We start from the raw sequence: 23,697 nt of genomic DNA on the forward strand, positions 1-23,697 counted from the left end.
GACTGTCCCTGCACTGGAACCCATCCAGCACTGGCATTGATTCTGCACTGGAACCTAGCCAACACTGGCAATGACCATGCACTGGCACTCATCCAGCACTGGCATTGACCCAATGCTGGATCTGCACCTGCACTGGAATTTAATAGATGGAGCAGAATGATTTTACTGTAACAACAAAATAGACACCAATCTTCAGCAATATGCCTTTATTTTCAGTAACACTTTTGTTTAGCTCTCTATCATTCCTATCACATTAAGTTGACTGATCTGATGTTCCCAGATTTTATTCTATCTCAATTTTTATTCGATAGAAGTAACATTAGTTGTTCACAAGTCCTCTGGCAAAATTCCCTCCTAAATGGAGTTTTTAAAAATATATAAATTACTGTTCCCTTCTTAGCTTTTGTTGGTGCAAACAATTGGGTGAAACCTTGGGTTATAATATCTTTTATCTTTGTCAATTATTTTCTTCATTTTTATCTCAAGTGTATTCAGAACAGTTCAACCTCCAATAAAACATTGTTTATGTTATCTCCTAAACTAAAAACGCAGGGTAAATAGTTATTCGACACTTCTGCCATTTTTTGTGAATATATCTCAATTATCTTTTCGTGGCCCTAACTTTATCTTAATTTCCATAACTTTTCACAACTTGAAGTCCATTAGGTTAAAATTCTTAAAAATCACATTGTATCAATATGGACTGTATCTCCCCTTGGGAGTGTTTGATGGGGATAGTGTAGAGGGAGATTTACTCTATATTGAATCCCCAGCTTTATCTGTTCTGAGAGTGTTTGACAGAGACAGCATAGAGAGTTTTACTCTATATCTAATCCTGTATCTATCCTGGGAGTGTAGATCGATATCTGACCCATGCTGCACCTAAAAAGTGTTCCACTTGCTAGAACTGCGTTACTGGGAGTTACTTGTGACTTCAAATGATAGTCTAAAACTTATGGGGTGCGATCTTACCAGCTCGCCATGCTGGTCGATCAGTATGGCAGGCCAGGAAGATAGCATGAGAACTCAAAAATCTAATTTGTGCCCAAGTGCTCTGAAGGTGGCTTCACTGGGGTGCTTAGGCTCCTCTCTACTATCCCCACTAGTGCAAAGCTCCTAGCCGTCAAAACAAAATGATAGAATGCCAGGAAATTGCAGTGCCAAGCTTGCCAAAAGAATGGCACGGAAGACTCCCATTTTCATGCTGTTATGACACAGAAAATTTGAGAAAATTGCCCCATGACATCAGTTTACCCACACACCAAACCCGCCCCTTTTACTTCAATGAAATCTCCTTGTTTAACAACATTGCTGATGTTAGCAGTTTTACATTTTCATCTAAATTTCAAATTACCCCTTTCATCTTGTTGGACAGAAATAGTTCACCAGTTTGATTGTTCTAATATTGCTTGCAAATCTCAGTATATTTTTCACAGAAGTTAAGAGACTGTAGATTCCAATGTAAAATAGCATTTTATTAAAATAACTTTAATCTTTACAAACTGTAGGTGTTATAAAAAAGAAATTATATTCAGCAATTAAGAATGTACATTACACAGCCAGAACATCAAGATTCAAATCAGAATAGAAATCTCTGCTTGCTATTTCACGGAGTGAGTATTACACATCACGACACAGCAAGAACAAGAGTGACCTCGGCCAAATCTGTGTCCTCCTGGATCACAGGGTATTCTGTTGGGAGTTCCCAGGTTGTCTGACAGTAGTGTCTCCCTGGGATTCCCATAGTGTCTGAGAATTCCTTGGGAGTCTGTCTGGAATTGCCAGACACACGGAAAAGCTAAAGTGAGGTGTTGCTCTTCTCCTTTTCTGGACCCTTCTCTTGAGATACTGTTAAATGTAAAAGGCTGAAAGATTCCTTCCCCTTAGACAAGATGATTTTTAAATGAGTTTTAAGCCTGAATTGGATTGGATTGTTACAGCTACGACAGTTAGCTTGAGTACACTGATGCTGGAGCTGTCAACCAGTCCTCTCCAGGCCAGTCAGCCTAGCTGTCATTTCTTCTACTGGTACAAGTTTGGTGGCTGAGTTACCTGTCACATACGGACTAGGAGTAGCAGCAGCCTGGAGTTAGAAGCAGGTTTAGCCATTTACCCATGGTCTGGAAGACACCACGAACGTGGGAAAACTAAAAGAATAGTTAGACTTCCTGACAGTGACCCAACACTGACATTAATAAATCACCCTTAAGCACAGCTCCAGTTTGGACAGCACAGTGTCAGCTGATCAGAGGCTGCCTGTGGATTGGAGATTGAGTGTCATGTCTCTCCTTAAACAGAGCATTGGCAACAGCCAGAGCCCCTCCTTGTAGGAAACGGACAAAGTGATCTCCCACCAATGGGCCAAGAGCATACAGCCCCTGCTCCTGCACACACTCATATGTGTAGCAGTCCACGTCTATAGGATTATGCTTGCTGTTAACAGGGAGCTCTGTGTTGGTTGCTAATGATCTTCCTTGATTGGGCAGAAATGTCAAGTTGGGGTCTGAGCCAATCAGGATTAGAGCCATGGAGATGTTGAATGTTCTTTTTTCTCCTGACCTCAGGTCCTGAATGACGCACTTCCTGTCGGGGGTGAAACACAGCACACGGTGTTTGGGAAGACTGAGGTACCTGTCATAGGGCCCTGTGGTTGTGCACGATTGCTGGGTCATCATCTGGTGAACTTTATGATACTCTGGGTACATCACTTTGGGAAGCTGGTTGAAGATCAGGCCTGGATCATTGACCCCTCTGCGAAAGACATGGATCACTGAGGCGTTGCTATGGTGAACGCAGATGACAGCATCTGCAGCAGTCAGTCCGGCTCCTACAATCAGAATGGGGTCAAGGTTCACCCCCATCTCTTGCTCCTTGAGTGTGTTTTCTAGTTCTGATGTTGTGTGATAAACAAATGGAAGTTCTTCACCATTGACTCCAAGCCAAGCAGGGCTGTCATATGTTCCAGTTGCCAAGACAACCTTCTCTGCATAGATGCAGAAAGCTTTCTCTGAATCATCCCCTGATTTGCTGTAACCATTCACTTCAAACAGGCTTGTGCTGGGCGTTTGAGGAGAGGCTTGTGCTCCTGCTATATTGTCTGACATTCCATGTTTTTGCTTTTCCTCACTGGAACTCGGACTAACCTTTCTCACTGAGGTCACGACACTGTTGCACACAAAATTCTCCTGCAGCCCTTTTGCTTTAACATAATGCTGGTAATACTGGGCAATGTCTGCTGTCATCGCTCTGTCATTCCGCAGGCATCTGTAAGACAATTGCAAATGCTTTCAGGAATTGGGCGAAAGAGAAAAAAATACAAACTACTAACCATTTAGTCTAGAAAGGCAAACAGCATCTTGAAACTAGTGACCATAGTGTACAAGAAGAACACTGTTAAACATTTTGGACCAGCTCAACAGCCAACAGGATTTCCCAACTGGCACTTGCTAACTTGTATCTGAATCAGTACTCACAAGGTTGAGATGGTAGCGTAATGGAAATGTCGTTGGACTACAAACTCCAAGACCCAGCTAGTAATATGAGAACCTGCATTCAAAATTCACTATGACATTTGGATTCAGTTAATAAATCTAGACCATAAAGCCAATCTCAGTAATAATGACCAATAAGCTTATTTCTTTTGGGAAGGAAAGCTGCTGTCCTTACCCAGTCACGTGACACCAGATCTACAGCAATATGATCGACTTAAACACTGTGATGCCCATATCCCATGAAAAAAAAGGTACCAGATACAGGAGCCTTTAACTCAATCTTGGGTGTTCATTAATTATAATCTGTATTTAAATTATGGACCATCTAAACCCAATACTTCATTTGCTTTCTTGGAAACTCTGATATTCCACGTTATTCCCGTTCATATAGAATCCAACATACACTAATGTTGTAATCCAGAGATGTGGAGATGCTGGCGTTGGACTGGGGTAAACACAGTAAGAAGTCTCAAAACACCGGGTTAAAGTCCAACAGGTTTATTTGATAGTAAACGCCACTAGTTTTTGGAGCACTGTTCCTTCAGCATCATAAAAACCCATCTGGTTCACTAATATTCTTTAGGGAAGGAAATCTTCCATTCTTAGCTGGTCTGACCTATATGTGACTCCAGAAGCAGAGCGATCTGGCTGACTTTAACTGCCCCCTTGAGGGGTATTAGAGACAGGCAGCCAAAACAAACTTGAGAGATTTTGAGATTCACCTCAAATAAACTCTAGATGCTCAATTCCTGCAAATCAGCACGTGTCCCAAGGGAATTTTCACTGTTGCTGGATGTGAGATGCAGATAGTGAATTGGTTTCCTATATTACACTTCATCCAAGTTATCTTTTCCATTCCCATTTTCCACTTTAAAGTAAAAGTACGATTCAGGCCATTGATATGAACATGTGAGCTCCTAAAATGCTCAGCTGCTAAACTCACTGGTCAGGGAATTTTTTAAATTAATTCTTGGGATATGTGCATCACTGACTGGACCAGCATTTGTTGCCCATCCAGAATTGCCCTGTGGCTTGCTAGGCCTTTTCAGTGGGCATTTAAGAGTCAACCATATTGCTGTGGCTCTCTAGTCACATGTAGGTCAGTCCAGGTAAAGATGATGGATTTCCTTTCCTATAGGACATTAGTAAACCAGCTGGGTTTTTACAACAGTTGACAATGGTTTCATGGTCATCATCGGACTTTCAATACTAGATTTTTGTTGAATTTAAATTTCAACATCTTCAAAGTCTCTGTACCCTGGGTGTCTGGATTACTAAGTCAAGTGACAATACAATGATGACATGCCTCGTCTGAGTTGCACATTAACCCATGCACATTAACTCATCCTGACCAAACATGAGAATTCCATGGCATGCGTCAGACTACGTCCAACACACTGGTGACCTGCTTCACCATAAGAAGCTCAATACCTCTCCACCCATCCTACTGGGTGAAGGAGCTGCCATTCAAGGCCTGTGAGAGCCAGCACTGGGAATTAAGCAGCTCAGTCCACACCAATACAGTGTGGATGGAGAGAAGTCGTGAACAGTGTCAATGCTCAGAACCCAGAATTTTTTTTTGGCTCTTAGAGTGGAACTGAGTGGGGCAGACCAGTATAGATTCCAGGCTAGATCACTGGAGTTAGAAGAGATCAACGGAGCCTCCACATTTAGCTGGAGTTGCTACCCTGCTACCAACCCTATTCAGGCCGAATGACCACTTGGATGATATCCTGATACATTGTTGAGCCACAAGGAGTCAACTTATTTAAAATGAAATTAGACAAACATTGTGTGCATGTGCTCTCATATTAAACACAGTAAAGCTTATCATTACCTTCTCTTGACTCTCATCCAGTCTCTGAAGGAAAGATCAGGCAGCTCCATCCAATCACCAAGACTGAGAGTGAACATGGATCCCTCAATAGACTGCCAAGGGACAAAAACAATGAACAATTAGTACTGAATACCAGCTGTGATTTCTCTAAATGAAAATGAAATCACTTCATAAACAGCCTGCTCTGCTGTGTGAGTTAGTAATACAAGGACCAGCTAACCATCCTCTCTGATTCAATCAGTCTATACGCTACAGTCCATAGCATTTAACTTTAATGTGAGGCAGTGAAACAAAATCCATGAAGTAAAAGGAGTTGTACAGTGAAGGAACATACTTAATCGCTCAGTGGATTGGACTAAATAAATACCCAGTCCAACTCTACTCCTGATGAGTGCAGAGCCAGGAGTTTTTCTATTTGCCTCTTGCAGACACTGAAACAATGAGTTATTACCCACAATAATTTATTGTCTTTTGTTTAGTCAAACTTCATTTAACTGAGGATGGCTGTCCCAAAGCTTCCATTTTACACATCACAAGGGGAGAAATTCTTTGAAAATTGACCATTCCAAAGCAAGCAATTTCAATGAGGATGTACAACTAGAAAATGCACACTGCATTTTAACATGGTTAAACATCCCAAACCTTCTCTGGAAGATTCCCAAACAAAATATGTCACTGAGCCACATAAGAGGTGATTAGGATAGAGTTGACAAGAAATCTTGTTCAAAGAGGTAAGTTCAAGAAGAATTTTAAAGGATTTGGAAGAGAGATCAGAATGTTTAGAGAGTGAGTTCCAGAGTCTGGGACAAATGCAGCTGAAGGCACATTTACCAATATGATGCGTAAAAGGCTTAATTGTACAGAGTGCAGGGATCTTGGAAGATTATAGGGCTAGAGGAGATTTCAGAGATAGGGAGGGGTGAGACCAGAGAGGGATCTGAAACAGGATAAGAATTTTAGAAACAAGATATTGCATCACTTTCTAATCACATCTTTCTTCATCCTCCAAATTCTCCTTCTTACTGTGACTGATCGCTTACAATGACATTCTCAAAATCTCATCTGTTTGTGGTCCCCGATTAACCAAGACATTTTTATAGCTACTGATTTGGTCATTCACACCCTTAGCTCTGCCTCTGATGCCAGTAATCACATTAAAACCATCACACCTTCACACCCTGCCTGCTCCCCCCTTACAGGCCTCATGTCTGCTTGCTTCAAAGGATGCAAACTTCAATGGATTTGGCTGACAATTGATTCAGGTATCCAGCGTCAATTTGACTGGAGCAGATAAGATGTGGAGATGCCAGCGTTGGACTGGGTTTTGATGTCTTCTTACTGGAGCAGATAAACCAGATTCTGCTCTTGTCTACAAAAACTGTCTGTTCTTCCAAATTCACTCTGAAATGCAAAGATAACTCCCAATTTTTTTCTCGACTACAGCCTGTTCCCTTCGTCCTCCAATCTCAACTCCAACAATAATTACGAGGAGCTCATGGATTTCTTTGTCACAAAGAGCAAGACTATCCAATCAGTTGCCTCTGCCACTTTCTTTCCTTCCCCTAGGCCAGCAGACCAACCTTTGTGTACTGTTCGTGCTTGTCCAATCCTTGAGTTCACATCTTTCTCTAATCCCTTCTCCTCTCCACTCATGTCCTGTCCACCCCATATCCACTAAACTGCTGACCACCAACTGCATCCCATGTTAGTCAATAATGTTAATAAGTCTCTGTCTTCAGATGTATTGTTTCTCTCTCCTTCAAATCCGACATGATCCACTCCTGTCCTTCAAATCTGACACTGTCCATTGTTCATTCCCTCCAATCAGTTTTCCACCCTTTGCCACAGTCCCTCAGAATCAGCTCTTATCAAAGTCACAAGCACAGAATTCTTGCAGCAGGGACACAGGCCAATCAACCCATTGTGTCTCCATCTACTCTTTGAATAAGTAATTCATTGAGTGTCATTCTCAGCTTCCTCCCTCAATCTTTTATAATTCTTCCTTTTCAGATAACTGTCTAACTCAACTTTGAATGTTTCAATTGAACCTACCTTCACCACACTCCAGGTAGTGCATTCCAGACCTTAACCACTTGCAGTGTGAAACAGATTTTCTCATATCACTTATGTTAACTACTCTACATCTGTACCCTGATGACATTGTGTGTGGCAGTGAGAAGGGTAAATTATCCCTCCTCATCCTTCTCAACCTGTCTGCAGTCTTTGCAAAGGTCGACCACACCATCCTCCCCCAGGTGGTTCTGCACTGGTCCTACCCGTCTGCCTGTGGGTGCTGAGACACAGTAAGATGTAGAAAATGTATATACAAACATTCACACAAACGGATATCGCCGTAGCACAGTGGTTAGCACTGCTGCCTCACAGCGCCAAGGTTTGGGTTCAATTCCCGCTTGGGACACTGTCTGTGTGGAGTTTGCATGTTCTTCCTGTGTCTGCATGGGTTTCTTCCACAGTCTGAAAGACATGCTGGTTAGGTGCAGCGGCCTTGCTAAATTCTCCTTCAGTGTACCCGAACAAGTGCCTGTGTGTGACAACTAGGGGATTCTCACAGTAACTTTACTGCAATGTTGATGCAAGCCTACCTGTGACACAAAATACACACTAATAGGTACATGCACTTACACACAAATTGAAACACATGTATGTACACAAATGTATACACACATGAATATGCACACGGATATTCACACATACACACACACGCATACAACAGAAATAAATACACACACATATTCACTGATTGATTCTTTAATCATATACTTATATTCTAGATTACTGATTAACTTTGATATCAGTGTTAACTTGGCTTCACAGTTATCACTTTCCCTGAGTCATATGCTTGTGTGTTCAAGGCTCAAGTCAGGAACTTGAGGACGTCTCCTTGGCTGACATTCAATACAAAGGGAGTGCTACACTGCTAGAGGCAATGTGGGGGATTTTAGGATTTTAACACCTGATTGGTAATGAATTGAGGTTGAGGTGGGGGTGGGGTTAGGGAGGGCAAGTGAAAATTGCTAACATCTGAAACCAGTTCCAAACACTCCTACTACGCCTGGAGTCCTGGTTTAAAATGTGGCAGCTTAATTATTTAATTATATTGGTGAAGCGTTTTGCTTCAGGTTTTAGCAGCTACCTGGATTGAATTGTTGCTGACAAGTTATTGAGAGTGTGCTGAAGAAGCAAATCCATGTGTTTCCCAACAGGAAAGCATGGATGAACAAGGATATCCACTGCTTGCTGAGGTCCAGGTCTGAGGCATTCTAGTCAGGTGACCCTGACTGATAAAAGAAATGATGTGGAGATGCTGGCGTTGGACTGGGGTAAACACAGTAAGAAGTCTCACAACACCAGGTTAAAGTCCAACCAGTTTATTTGTTTCCAAAAGCTTGTGGGTTTACTATCAGATGAACTGGTTGGACTTTAACCTGGTGTTGTGAGACTTCAAGTCCAACCAGTTCATCTGATAGTAAACCCACAAGCTTTTGGAAACAAATAAACTGGTTGGACTTTAACCTGGTGTTGTGAGACTTCTTACTAATAAAAGAAAGCCAGATATGATCTAAGGAGATCCAAAGATACCAAAAGACAGTACCGGACCAAGCTACAGTCCCTAGCTAGCAATACAGATCCCCGCCAACTATGGCAAGATCTGCAAGATATAATAGGCTACAAGATGAAGACATGTAAAATTGCTGACACCAACGCACCCCTCCCTGATGCACCATTGCAGATGTCAGAGCAGCCTTCTCAAACATCAATCCACCGAAAGCGACTGGCCTGTATGAGGTACTCAGACGAGCACTCAGATCTTACGAGGACCAGCTGGCAGGAATATTTGCAGAAATCTTCAACCTCTCTTTATAACAATCGGAGGTCCCCATATACTTTAAGAGGTGACCATCATCCTGGTACCAAAGAAAGCAGCGTGCATTAACGACTATCATCTGGTGGCTCTGACATCCATCATTATGAAGTGGTTTGAAAGATTAGTCAGAGCACCAATCAATTCCACCCTCCCAGATTGCCTGGATCCATTACAGTTCCCTTACTGCCACTAAAGTTCCACAGCAGATGCTATCTCACTGGCCCTGCACCCAATCCTGGAACACCTAGATAACAAAGACATCTATGTCAGACTTTCATTTATCAACTAAAGCTCAGCCTTCAATACTATTACTCCTACAAAACTCATCTCCAAACTCTGGCCTCTGTAACTGGATCCTGAACTCCTAACCCACAGACTGCAATCAGTAAGGAAAGACAGCAACACTTCCTCCACAATCATCCTCAACACTGGTGCCCCACAAGACTGTATCCTCAGCCCCTTACTACACTCCTTATACACCTATGATTGTTTGGCCAAATTCCCCTCCAACTCAATTTTAAAGTTTGCTGTTGATACCATCATAGTGGGTCAGATCTCAAACAATGGTGAGACGGAGTACAAGAAACAGATAGAGAATCTGGTGAACTAGCGCGAGGACAATAATCTCTCCCTGAATGTCAACAAAATGAAGGAGATTGTCATTGACTTCAGGAAGCGTAGTGGAGGACATACCCCTGTCTAGATCAGTGGGGACAAAGTAAAAATGGTTGAGAGCTCCACGTTTTTTCATGTCCAGATCACCAACAATCTGTCCTGGTCCCCCCATGCCAACACTATAGTTAAGAAAGCCTACCAACACCTTTACTTTCTCAGAAGGCTAAGGAAATTTGGGATGTCTGCTACAAGTCTCACCAACTTTTACAGGTGCCTCTTAGAAAGCATCCTTTCTGGTTATATCACAGTTTGGTATGGCTCCAGCTCTGACCAAGACAACAGGAAACTACAAAGGGTAATGAATCAAGGCAGTCCATCATGCAAACCAGCCTCCCACCCTATGATAATATCTACACTTCTCGCTGCTTCGGAAAAGCAGCCAGTATATTCAAGGACCTCACACACTCCGGACATACTCTCTTCCACCGATGGGAAAAAGATACAAAAGTCTGAGGACATGTAACTGACTAAGGACAGCTTCTTCCCTGCTGCCATCAGACTTTTGAATGGACCTACTTGGATCTTTCTCTACACCTTAGCTATGATTGTACCACTACATTCTGCACTCTCTCTTTTTCCTTCTCTATGAATGGTACGCTTTGTATAGGGCACAAGGAACAATATTTGTTGCTGTATGCTAATACATGCAACAATAATAAATTAAGTCAAAATCAGGCCTCAGGAATCCCAGCAACTGACTGGAGAGGGGAGCTGTTGGATCCAGTGGAGTTTTTGGGCAGGAGAAGCAGGAGACCCATCCTCGCTGATCAAACAAACTTGTCGCCTTCCTTGTGAACATTGTCAATTGGTTGGGAGTGGGATTGTGCGTCAGTGGGACAATGTGAAGTCTTTATCCCATACCATACCCCACAACCAGGAAACATTGATTCATTTGACATGAGCTGTTTTGGGGCGATCTCAACTATATTTGGAACTTGGAACAGGTGAACCGAGGACCTAGGTTCACAGCACCGGGGCTTCATCAGGCCATTCAATATTCCAATTTGAATAGAGGATGCATTGTACATAAAATCTAGCAGTTAGTGCTGAGCCAATATAAACCTTGTTTTGAGTACTGCGTGCAGTGTTAAAATCTCATACTATTAGAAGCATACTGAGGCAATAGAGAATGTACAGCACAGATTCACTAGAATACTGCCTGGATGAAGTAATGTAAATATCATCACCATATTGAACTGCTTTTGTGGTGATATAGTAAATGATTTTAAAATTAAGGGAACAGTGGTGCAGGAGTAGGCTGTTCAGCCCATCATACAATTTAAACACATCATGGCTGATCATCTACCTCTGCACCATTCACCTTCTCAACCCTGTCCCTCACCTGAGGTGTGTTGATCCTTAGGTTAAATCACCACCAGTCAGCTCTCCCTGTCAAAGAGAAGAGCAGCCAATGGTCAACTGGGACTATGGCAACTTTACTCCAATATCCTCAGACCATTTAACGTCATTAGAACCACCTTGAGTGAAGAGATTCCTCCTCATCTCAGTAGCCTGCCCCTTATTCTCATACCATGTCCCCTTGTTCTAATCATCAGCTGGGGGTAACCATCCTAACCACATCTCTCTTGTCGCACGCTGTATGAATTTTCTAACTTTCAATGAGATCATCTCTCATTCCTCGAAACTCTAGGGAATATAACCCAGTTTCCCCAATATCTTATTAAACAACTCCATCATTGCAGGGATCAATCTGGAGAACCTCTGCTGCACTTACAAATGATGACTAAATTATAGAAGTAGATTGTTTGCAGTAACTGAGGGATGATGGATACAAAGTAAAAACTATAACAGAGAGCAGGAGACAGTTCTTCACACACACGTGACATTCTGCAATTCACTTCAAGATATATATATGTGGTTGAAGGAAAAGAGAATAAAGAATCTGGAAATCGGCTGGGTAAACATGATTGGGAACTTTTCTGATATGGAGATCTGAAACTGACATGGACGGATTGAGTTGTACGTCCTGTCTCCATATTGTCGTTTTGAAACATTCCTGTAAAGGCTGAAAAAAAGTGTTATATAATACACACAAGCTTATGATCACAGTGAAAACACAGGTACGTGAATAAAGAGTATGATGAGCTACACCCTTGTGAATTTGCTTTAGAAGTACTTTCTTACTTACATGCCAAGCTCCTCCTAGTGGTCCCTTGCCCAGGACCAGATGAGGAATGTAATGGTTGTGTTCTCGTCTCCAGGTTAGCACCGAATCCCTGGATCCACCAAAATCAGCGTCAGGACGAAGGAGGGAGTCAAACAGAACAGCGACTGGATTGTGGGAACGGCCTTCCAGTCCTTCAGACAGAAACTCCAAATCCTAGAGTAGATGAAGAAGTGGTGTAAGGAATATCTATGGAGCTGTGCACAACAGAAAAGCTGCTAAATCACCCAACCCCTTGGACACTAAGTCCAAAAGATAACTAGTTCTCCTACACTGAGTCTCTAACCTTTTCATCCCAAATTCTCTTACCTTGTTCCTTTCTTTTTCTTCATTGAAAGGGTGTGAGGAACACTGGCTACCCAGGTCTACCCACAGCCACATCCCCACAACTCTGCACATTTACCATGGCCAATTCACCTAACCTGCACATTTTTGGACTGTGGGAGGAAACTGGAGCACCCATAGGAAACCCACGTAGACACAGAGAGAACATGCAAACTCCACACAGACAATCACCCAAGACCAGAATTGAACCCAGGTCTCTTGCACTGTGAGGCAGCAGTGCTAACCCAGTGTGCCACCATGCCTCCCCTCGTGCCATTTTCTCTTCTAATTAACTCTTGATCAATTTGCTGGTACTTTGCTCCATAAATCCTTATCCTCAGTTACTGAATGAATGCAAATTCATCCCAATAGAAAGATAATTGACGATCTTAGTAGGATGTCAGGATTAACATTCAAGCTGAGAGAGAAGGAGATTGTGAAGCTTTCTAACATTTATTCTGCAATGACACTGTTCTGCTTCTTATTACCTGCTCCACAATGGATATTCCCAGGTTCTCCTCCAATTTCTGTTGAAGGATAGGGTTGGGATGGATTGAAGATTCTTTGAAGTAAGGCCGATATCCAGAGAGGAAGTAGGATAGACATATGGCTGAAGGCCCATTCCCTGTTTGAAAACAGAAGTGATTAATTACTCTAAATTTACTCTGCCCTTTTTCACTTTATGATTGCACGTGAGACAATGGATTGAGATTGAACAGGCCTGTTAATTCCACATATGGCAAAGTAAAACAAATTCCATTCATTTTCATACCAATACCTATTCCAATACATGTAGGGACACCACACTGAGATGTTAACGAGCAGGTTGGCTTTGTAAAGTATATGGAGTTTACTGTGCAAAGTCACACAACATCCAAGAGAAAGTAGCCTGCTTCACTGGCAATATACACCACTTTAAACATTCACTCCCTCCGCCACTGACTCAAGTAACAGCAGTGTGTGCCTTCAACACGATGTAGTGCAACAACTCACCAAAGCTCATTTGAAAGTGCCTGCAAAATGCACAACCTCTACCAACTAGAAGGACAAAAGCAGGAGATGTATGGGAATACCAGCACCTGGAAGTTCCCGTCCAAGCTACAGAATGGGGCAATGGGGCCATTCACGGCGAGAGAGCAGCAATGGGGCCATTCACGGCAAGAGAGCAGCAATGGGGCCATTCACGGCGAGAGAGCAGCAATGGGGCCATTCACGGCGAGAGAGCAGCAATGGGGCCATTCACGGCGAGAGAGCAGCAATGGGGCCATTCACGGCGAGAGAGCAGCAATGGGGCCATTCACGGCGAGAGAGCAGCAATGGGGCCATTCACGGCGAGAGAGCAGCAATGGGGCCATTCACGGCGAGAGAGCAGCAATGGGGCCATTCACGGCGAGAGAGCAGCAATCTCGAACAATTATTGGGCTGAATACCAACTGGCTGAAAGTTGATCCTCCTTGGTGACCCCAACACCAGAGTTGGAAAGAACACAGATCTTTGGGGACGTGTAATCAGCAGAGAGGGATTAGGGAAACCTAACACCAAGGGAATCCTGTTCCTGACAAAGTGTCAAGAACGTTGCTTTATCGAAACCAATAACTAGTCTGAGACAAGTCCAAGGCTTCAGCCTCATGCAACACCCTCACTCCAAACACAAAACTACTCAACTGCATCATCGTCCAAGCGAAGGCCCACAAGGATGTGTGTATCACCTGCACTGTGACAGGAGCCAACAACTGCTGGATGGACCACCGGCCAATCCATTCTGTTGTCAACATCAATGTAGTCCCAAAGCAGTGATGGCAACACAAACAAGGGCACAGGAAACCTACCGCTGAGGCACTCCCAAGAGCCTATTTAGTGGGGGAGCCCTATTCGACCAGTGTCTCACTGCCAACCTGACAACTTCCAGTGTCCCAGATACACCATCACTCCTCCAACTATCATCTGACCCACCTGGGTCAGAGATTGTAGGTCATACATTAGACTCCAGAGTCACGTGAGAACTCATTTTTAGTGTGGAAACAAGTCATTCTCAACTTGAAGTAAGAAGATAGTAAGAAGATTCCAGAGGTCCAAGCTAATGGCCTAGGGGTCATTGATTCAAATCTCAACACAGCACCTGGTGCAATTCAAATTCAAGGAATAAATAAAGCTAATCTCTGCATTGGCTATCAGTTGTTGTAGAAACCCAACTGTTCATTAATGTCCTTTATGGAAAAAAATCTGCCATCCTTACACAGCTGGCTTACATGTGACTCTAACCCATTTCAATGTGATGATTCTTTACTGCCCTCAGAACTATTAAGTTTGGAGGTAATTTGTTATGGTAAACAGATATTGGCTTTGCCTGCAAAGCTAGTGTCCCATGGAAAAAAACACTTCACTGTGGTCTTAAGGATAATTAGGGATGAGTAATAAATGGTTTCCCCCAGTGCCTGAATCTTGAAAATGATTTAAAATGAAAAGTTTTTCCCAAATCCACAACTTCCTTCAACTGTTCGGTCTTACTTGAATCTGAAGAGGTTATTGATGGAAATGAAGTGACCAAGTTTGAGCTGGATTAGATTCTATTGCTGATTGGGTCAAATCCAACTGAACATTGGAGGAAGCACCTTGGCTTCCTGATGATTGTTGGTTCCAATTGGAAATAATGGAGAAAGGAAGCAAGATGAAATTTCTTTAGAGTGGAATCCTGGGTGGAAAGTCAAGGAAAAACGCTAACCAAATATCATTTCAACTCTCTGACTCAGAGTGAATCGAGTCGGTGAAAGTCATTCAGAAGCAAATCACCAAGTTCCAGTTAGCACATCATCAGCCGAATCTAGAGCCTGACCGCCCAGCAGTCGGGTTACATTTGAGGCCCCAGGAAGAGGAGCGAGGGGGCGCCGATTTGGGGAAGGGAGGGGAGGGGCAGAGGACGCCGTGGGGGGGAGGGGCCGATGACGCAGGGATCGAAGGGAAGGGCCGATGGTGCGGGGGCGGGGCCGGGGTCGGGGCCGATGGGGCGGGGCCCCGGCCGATGGGGCGGGGCCCCGGCCGATGGGGCGGGGCCGGGGCCGGGGCCGGGAGAGAGGGGGAGGGGAGGAGAGAGGGAGAGAGGGGGAGGGGGAGAGAGGGGGAGGGGAGGGGACAGGGGGGGGGAGGGGGGAGGACAGAGGGGGGAGGGGACAGAGGGGGGAAGGGGAGGGGGGGAGGGGGAGGGGGGGACAGAGGGGGGAAGGGGAGAGGGGGAGGGGGGGACAGAGGGGGAGAGGAGGGGAGGGGGGAGGAGAGGAGGAGGAGGGGGGAGGAGGAGGGGAGGGGGGAGGGGGGAGGGGGAGGAAAGGGAGGGAGGGGGAGGAGAGGGGGAGAGAGGGAGGGGGAGGAGAGGGGGGGGAAGAGAGGAGGAGGAGGGAGAGGGGGGAGAGGAGGAGGAGGGGGAGAGGGGGAGGGGGGAGAGGAGGGGGAGGGGGTGGGGGGGGAGAGGAGGGGGAGGGGGCGGGGGGGGAGAGGAGGGGGAGGGGGCGGGGGGGGAGAGGAGGGGGAGGGGGGAGAGGATGGGGGAGGGGGGAGAGGATGGGGGAGGGGGGAGGGGGGAGAGGATGGGGAGGGGGAGGGGGGAGAGGATGGGGAGGGGGGAGGGGGGAGAGGATGGGGAGGGGGAGGGGGGAGAGGATGGGGGAGGGGGGGGAGAGGATGGGGGAGGGGGGGGAGAGGATGGGGGAGGGGGGGGAGGAGGAGGAGGAGGGGGGAGAGGAGGAGGAGGAACATAAGAAATAGGAGCAGGAGTAGGCCATCTAGCCCTTCGAGCCTGCCCCGCCATTCAATAAGATCATGGCTGATCTGTCGTGGCTCAGTTCCACTTTCCCGCCCTCTCCCCATAACCCTTAATCCCCTCTCTTATCAAAAACCCATCAACCCGCGTCTTAAAAATATTTAGCGAGGCAGCCTCCACCACTTCAACAGGCAGAGAATTCCAGAGATTCACCACCCTTTGAGTGAAGAAGTTCTTCCTCAACTCCGTTCTAAACCGCCCCCCTTTTATCTTGAGGCTGTGCCCCCTAGTCCTACTGTCTTTTTTGAGCGGGAAGAGTCTCTCCACCTCTATCCTATCCATCCCATTCATCATCTTATACGTCTCAATGAGATCTCCCCTCATTCTTCTAAACTCTAACGAGTACAAGCCCAGTTTATTCAGCCTCTCCTCATAGCTCAACCCGCTCAACTGGTATCAGCCTAGTAAACCTCCTCTGCACTCCCTCCAAGGCCAAAATATCTTTGCGCAGGTGCGGCGCCCAAAACTGCACACAGTACTCCAGCTGCGGCCTCACCAATGCCCTATACAGCTGCAGCAAGACCTCCCTACTTTTATATTCAATCCCCCTCGCTATGAAGGCCAGCATCCCATTCGCCTTCCTGACCACCTGCTGCACCTGCAAGCTGGGTTTTTGCGACTCATGCACAAGGACCCCGAGGTCCCTCTGCACCGCCGCCTGCTGCAGTTTTTCGCCTCGTAAGTAATAGTCCTTCCTACCATTCTTCCTACCAAAGTGGACCACCTCACACTTGCCAACATTAAATTCCATTTGCCATTTCCTGGCCCATTCGCCCAGCCTATCTAGATCCTTCTGCAGACTCTCCACACCCTCCGCACAATTTGCCGTTCCCCCAATCTTGGTGTCATCAGCAAATTTCGACACCCTACACTCGGTTCCCTCCTCCAGATCATCTATATAAATGGTAAAAAGGAGGAGGGGGGAGAGGAGGAGGAGGAGGGGGGAGAGGAGGAGGGGGGAGGGGAGGAGGAGGAGGGGCGAGAGGAGGAGGAGGGGGGAGAGGAGGAGGAGGGGACTGAAAGGAGATCCCAAGGCCACATTTGGCCAGTCCCTTTTTTTTTCTGCCCCACAAAGATCCCTCTTTTTTAGGGCCGCGTTCTCAGCTTGGACTTCCAGCTGAATAGATTGGAAGACGGTGGTTCCCTCTCAGCGGCCGGAGCCTCAGTTACGAGGCTTGTACTGAGTCAGGTCTACTAGCTCAGCTGCTGCAGGAAACAGTGATGGGAGATGGTGGCAGGGCAGGAACTGACTGAGTGGTGAATCTTGTGTGGCAGGGAGAGAGTTAAAATCCTCACAGTTTCCGAAAGGTTTCAAGTTCAAAGTCAGCTGAGGTGATATTTATAGTTGATTAATCATTTATCCTTGTCGTGAGACTGTCATTGGCAACGCCAACATTTAATGTTCATTTATTATCTATTTACCCTGACTGAATATCTTGCCAACTACAATTATGGTTATATAGCAACAACTTGGATTCATATATCACCTTTAACATAATAACATGGTGCAGAGTTTTCGAAAAGAGTGTAGCCAGAGAAAGTTTTATACTGAACCAGATGAGATATGAGAGTAGATGACCACAAGCTTGGTTAGAGGAGGAAAGTAAGAGGAGTAATGAATCTTTTGCAGTGTATTCCTAAGCTTGGGGCCTGGACACCTGAAGATACAACAACAAACGCTGATGAAAATCAGGGATGTTCCAAGATGCCATTATTGAAAGAATGCAGAGATCACAGAGAGATGCTGGGCTATAGGAATGGGGTGGAGGTGGAGGTGGGGGAACCACAGGAATTCTAATAGGAGTGTGAGGATTTGAAAATTGAGGCATTGTCTGACTGCATTCAGACAGTGGGCAAAGTGAGTGCGACTTGATAGAGTTGGATACAGATACGTTCAGGTGAAGAATGGCCATTTGTGTGGGCATTGAAAAGGGAGGGGCTGAGGAGAGGTGAAAATCTGAGGTGACCATCCTCAGGCCAGACAGTGTGACATAGCAACTATTCACCCACATGAGGCATCACTCCTGATTCTGTTAATTTACACAATAGGCATTTTCCAGGGCCGTGGATGGGTCAGGGGGGCTAGATGAGTCGGTGGGCTGGATGAGTCGGGGGGTTGGATGGTGGGTGGGGGATAGGTGGAAACATGGGGTGTCACTGCATAGGGATTTAACTTCACCTCCCCCCCCACCCCCACCCACGCAGCTGCTGGGTTCACTTTGTCTGGACAGAGTCACTTTCCACAATCTTAGCAGCTCAAAATCATTGACTGAGAGCCTGAAGCCTTTCCTGATGCAGTGAATAATGCATGTTATCAGGCTGTTTGAGGACAGGAGATAACATTTCTGAGGGAAGATAGCATTGCTAAGCAACTGTGCAGAGATCAGATAAAGACATTGTGAGTTTAAAAGGCCGAGCTGTACAGGCCCCAGCAGGACAATGTTTAACACGTCACCATTCACATTTACATTTAACCCTGAAGGAGTAGCAAGATGCTGCTTTATATTGCTGTTCCAGAAAGTTCCAGCTGTAAAACAAACCTCAAAAGCTTATTTTAACTGTAGAAGGAACAAATAACCCCATTCACAGGCTCAGGATATCTCGATGCGTTTGACAACTAATTAATGATTTTGGGTGGTCATTGTTGCAGAAGCCTGTTTGTGCACAGGAAGATCCCACACATAACCGATAATCATACTTAAACATTGTTGGAGGGTAAACTTGGGCTAATGTGCTGTGGTGTACATGCCTGCTCTTCAAAACATAGTCATGATGTAGGTTGGATTACTATCAAATAAATTGGTTGGACTTTAACCTGGTGTTGTGAGACTTCTTACTTCAAAACATAGAACATAGAAAAGTACAGCACAATACAGGCCCTTCGGCCCTTGATGTTGTGCCGAGCTTTGTCCAAAAACCAAGGTCCAGCTATCCCACTCCCTATCATTCTGGTGTGCTCCATGTGCCTATCCAATAACTGCTTGAAAGTTCCTAAAGTGTCCGAATTAAGTCGCCTGTCATCCTCCTCCACTCTAAAGAGAAAAGCCCTAGCTCCCTCAACCTTTCCTCATAAGACATACCGTCCAAACCAGGCAGCATCCTGGTAAATCTCTGCACTCTCTCCAATGCTTCCACATCCTTCTTATAGTGAGGTAACCAGAACTGCACACAATATTCCAAATGTAGTCTCACCAAGGTCCCATACAGTAGCAGCATAATCCCACGGCTCTTAAACTCAAACCCCCTATCAATAAACGCTAACACACTACAAGCCTTCTTGACAGCTCTATCCACTTGAGTGGCAATTTTCAGAGATCTGTGGATATGAACCCCAAGATCTCTCTGTTCCTCCACATTCCTCAGAACCCTGCCATTGACCCTGTAATCCGCATTCAAATTTGTCCTACCAAAATGAATCGCCTTGCACAGTGCCACATAATTTTCTACATCGACCTGAAAGGAAAGTGGGTCTTCAGTTTAATCCCTATCTGAAAGATGGTACCTCTGACACTAAAGCACTCCCTCAGTGAATGTTGACTTACACTCTTGTCACCCACAACCTTTTGACTTGCACTTTCAGATCTCAATTGTTTTGGTCCCTGTCAGTGGAGGGCTCAGTTATTGAGGATGTTTTGGAGTTTTGAATTTTCATCCTAGATCCTCATTCATAATCTCGTCCTCACTCACTAGGGCTATCTGGAAATACATGATGTGAACGCAAGAAAAAGAGATGACCTGGCAGCCAGTGCAATCTCACAGATAGATCTATCTTGTGTGCAGTTCTGGTCAACGATTATTTTATGAGGAAATGTTAAACAGGTTGGGACTCTACTCATTGAATTTAGAAGAATGAGAGGTGATCTCATTGAAATATATAGGATTTTTAAGGGGCCTGACAGTAAATCTGAGAGGATATTTCCCTCATGGGCTGGTCTAGGACCAGAGGGCATAGTCTCAGAATAAAGGGGTGCCAATTTAGGACTGAGATGAGGAGGAATTTCTTCTCTGAGGGTTGGGAGACTTTGGAACTCCTTTCCACACAGTTTTTGGGGGTAGACTAAGATAAGATAGATTTTTGATCAGTCAGAGAATCAAGGGTTTTAGGGAAAGGGCAGGAAAGTGGACGTGAGGAATGTTGGATCCTATTGAATGGTGGTGCAGGGTCAAGGGGGCCAAACGGCTTACTCCTGTTCCTATTTCTAATACTCTTATTGCCTTCCTTTACTCCCACCTCCATAACCACCCTCCACTAACCATTTCCTCAAAATCTCTTCCATGGGTACCGGTCGCTGTTCTGACAAGTTCCTGAGGGTTAATCGATCACTAGGGGCATCACCACTGAGCTCCTGCTATCCTCACCAGACATCTAGAGATGCAAGGTTCCAATTGGGTTAGGGTGGGGTAGGTGCTCAGTGACCTGGAGTGGGAACAGTGACTGAAAATCTCTCTCTCGCTCAAAAGTGCTGAGATTGGCTGGATGAGAACCTCCTCCCATCTTGGAATTGAGGTTCGGTTTTTCTTAATGGTATGGCCAGGAGTGTGACACCTTTGACAGCACCACTGAGAGGATCAGTGTGTATGATGTGATGCCTCACATGGTCAAATAGGCTCCTGTATTCACGATCCAATTAAATACTATGATTGGAAGGCAGAAAGCTTCAGGTAATAGATCTGCAGATCTCTATGTGATTCTCCCTCTGATCGCAAAGTGCCTCTTCATACTCATCTCACCAACTACTGTTTGAAATAAATTTTTTGGACTTTAACTGGTGTTGTGAGACCTCTTACTGTGAAATACTATCACCAGAGCAAGGCCTAGCTCTTAGTCTTCCCTGAGTTAGTTGTCCTCAGCTGGAGCAAGAGAGTCAGAACAACCTGACAGCCTTGTCAGAAGGTATGAATTTTGAGACCAGAGAGACACACACTCCTTGAGAAAAAATAACTGAATGGTAGCTAATGGAAGGATATAAGTTGTGAAGCATAGAATCTCTACTGTGCAGAAGGAGGCTGTTCGGCCCATCGGATCTGCATTGACTGTTTGAAAGGGCATCTTACCCAGGACATCCTCCCAAAACCCCATGCATTAACTATGGCTAATCCATCTAATCTTAACATCTTGGGACACTAAGAAGCAGTTTAGCAGGCTAATCCACCTAACCAGCACATCTTTGGACTGAGAGAAGAAAACAGAATATTTGTAGGAAACCCACACAGACATAGGGAGATTGTACAAGCTCCACACAGTCACCCATGGTCAGAATTGAACTCAGATCCCTGGTGCTGAGTGACAGCAGTGCCAGCCACTGTCAGTACAGAAATAATTAACCTGGGATAATTACTTTAAACAGATACTGTGTGATTTGGACTCTGGTTGAAATAAATGAAGGATACCATCACAACTCATATCAGGAAATTCTTCTTGAAGGAACTCGTAGATAAAGTATGCAAGGCAAAATCCTGTGTGAAATCAATGGAAACAACAATGGCTGTTTTGGAGGAGGTAATGTTTGAAGCTTGGATGGGGTATTAAAGATGGGATGAATGGCCCTTTTTCATCTTAGTCTGACCTGGCCTTAGTTCCTTGGACTGTCCCAAGCTTTCAAAACAATTGTCAAGGAAAGTTTGAAGCAAAGCACTGTAGGTGCTACATTTAAATGAACGTCCTATATTGTCGAGGAGCAATGCTGGAACTCAAAAACCTGGAAAGTTATTATACACTGTATCTGAGGCCCTGCTCTCCACTTTGCTGTGCAGATAACTCCCGGGAAAGCAAATCTATCCATTTGAACTTGTGGGATTATTTGGCAGGTTGTGCAACTGAGCATCTGTTGGAGATAATAAAGCCATTTGTAATCACTTGAATAGAGGTCTGAAGCCTGAGATACAGACCCCCAGAAAGAGTCGGAGAGAGGATAAAGGTGAAGAAATTAAACTCACTTGAGAGTAAGGTTGGGTTTGAAATGTTTCAAGATTTTTGGAGCAAAGTTCTCAGGGAGATCTGCTCTGACAGACAAGAGGTTTGAGTAGGAATGATGAGGAATCTTGACTCTGACACTGGGAAATGGAGGGGGAGTGGGGAATGGATGATTCAGGAGATTGGTTCAGAGGATTAACTTACCAATGACAATGACAGGAATGGGACTGATTTCCTGCAATGATGCAGTTTCTTCCATTGCTCTCAAAAATTGAGGCACCTTTGTTCAGCCACTGTCGACTCCAGAGATCTTCCTGTCTCAGTCTGCTGAATCAGAAATGGTATGTGTTAAATGACATCTGCAGGAAAATGTGAGAAAAGAGCCTGCCCGAATAAACCATCACTGTGTCCAGTGTCTGAATAAATCATCACTGCATCTGAGTTCCAAATAAATTATCATTGTGTCCAATGTCTGATTGACCCCTCAGTGCATCCAGAACCTGGATAAACCATCGCGGTGCCCAGTGCCCGATCACTCATTCCCAATGATTTATCCGGGCCCTGGGCACCGTGGTGGTTTATCCGGGCCCTGGGCACCACGGTGGTTTATACGGATAAACCATCGGAAATGGGTGTGAACGGGGAATGAGAGTGAACAGGGATCCACATGCAGCACCCACCTGAGTTCAGATGCAGGAAGTCCTGTTGAGCTGCTAACAGTTGACCTTAGAATGAGGTTAGGGTTGGGTGAGAGGGCGAGGGTGGGTGGTTAGTGTGTTTGCTCCTGATTACTATTCAGTAACTTGAGCTAGGGAACACGTGAGACCTCCACAACGGAAGAGTTGACAGGCATTCATTAAATACAGGCACATGTGATGCCGAGCTATTGGGTACAGAACGCAGCTGTTCAAAAGCTGCTGCCTGTGGGGAGAGGATATGATACTCCTCGATTGTACAGTTTTCTGGCCTACCTGCTCGTACGCCAGGGAAAGCTGTCCTTCACCGGCCTGATCGAAACAAGGACACAGCCTCCCAGCAAACTGCACATTCCCGGGTGTGTCTCCTGATTAAATGTCAGTGTTAAGAAAGCAGGGAGGAGTCAGAGCTGGAGGTTGGGCTGAGGAAAGACGCTGAGAGAGCGTGACTCAGCACTAACAAAAGGGGTACGAACCAGGATCAGCGTGAATCAGCAGAAGGAGAGAAAGGAATCAAATTACAGATAGCAAGACAGGTTTAGACAGCCACACAGTGACCTACACACGCCAACCCATATGCATACTAACCCTCAAACTGACCCAGACACTCTGACCCCCTCCACAAGTACTCTAATCCACACACTGACTCCCCACACACATTGACCACCCTACACAGACACCCCCCACGTGCACGCCGGCTCCCCACACACATACACCAACTCCCCACACACACACTGGCCCCCACACGCGCACACATACTGACCCCTATACATACTGAACACCCAACAGGCACATACACTGACGCCCCCCTGAGTGCAGACACAAGACACCCTGGCACACACACACACTGACCACCCTGCATACACACATTGCATT

At 45.3% G+C, this 23,697-nt stretch overlaps 1 protein-coding gene across 2 annotated transcripts; it reads right to left on the reverse strand.

The window, feature by feature from the left end:
• Window positions 1-1,461: 1,461 nt before the first annotated feature.
• Window positions 1,462-23,222, reverse strand: LOC145342073 (oxidative stress-induced growth inhibitor 1-like). Of its 2 annotated transcripts, none has more exons than XM_080187278.1 (6): window positions 22,807-23,222; window positions 22,331-22,450; window positions 12,887-13,023; window positions 12,039-12,230; window positions 5,329-5,420; window positions 1,462-3,264 (listed from the first exon to the last, which is right to left on the reverse strand). In XM_080187278.1, the coding sequence occupies exons 2-6, from the start codon at window positions 22,383-22,385 to the stop codon at window positions 2,238-2,240; spliced, it is 1,503 nt and encodes a 500-aa protein (XP_080043404.1). In that variant the 5' UTR covers window positions 22,386-22,450; window positions 22,807-23,222; the 3' UTR covers window positions 1,462-2,237. The 2 variants fall into 2 exon arrangements, with proteins under 2 accessions (XP_080043404.1, XP_080043405.1); XM_080187279.1 differs by having other exon boundaries at window positions 22,331-22,453.
• Between the last annotated feature and the right edge of the window lie 475 nt (window positions 23,223-23,697).

This window comes from Carcharhinus amblyrhynchos, chromosome 4 (genome assembly GCF_965287045.1).
Source record: "Carcharhinus amblyrhynchos chromosome 4, sCarAmb.v2.hapA, whole genome shotgun sequence".
Lineage (NCBI taxonomy): Eukaryota > Metazoa > Chordata > Chondrichthyes > Carcharhiniformes > Carcharhinidae > Carcharhinus > Carcharhinus amblyrhynchos.

Coding starts and splice junctions, on each gene's coding strand:
- LOC145342073 (XM_080187278.1), bottom strand. CDS start 22,385: ATGGAAGAAACTGCATCATTGCAGGAAATCAGTCCCATTCCTGTCATT. Junction 12,231..12,886: donor GAATATCCATTGTGGAGCAG/GTAATAAGAAGC, acceptor CATCTACTCTAG/GATTTGGAGTTTCTGTCTGA. Junction 5,421..12,038: donor CACTAGGAGGAGCTTGGCAT/GTAAGTAAGAAA, acceptor GTCCCTTGGCAG/TCTATTGAGGGATCCATGTT.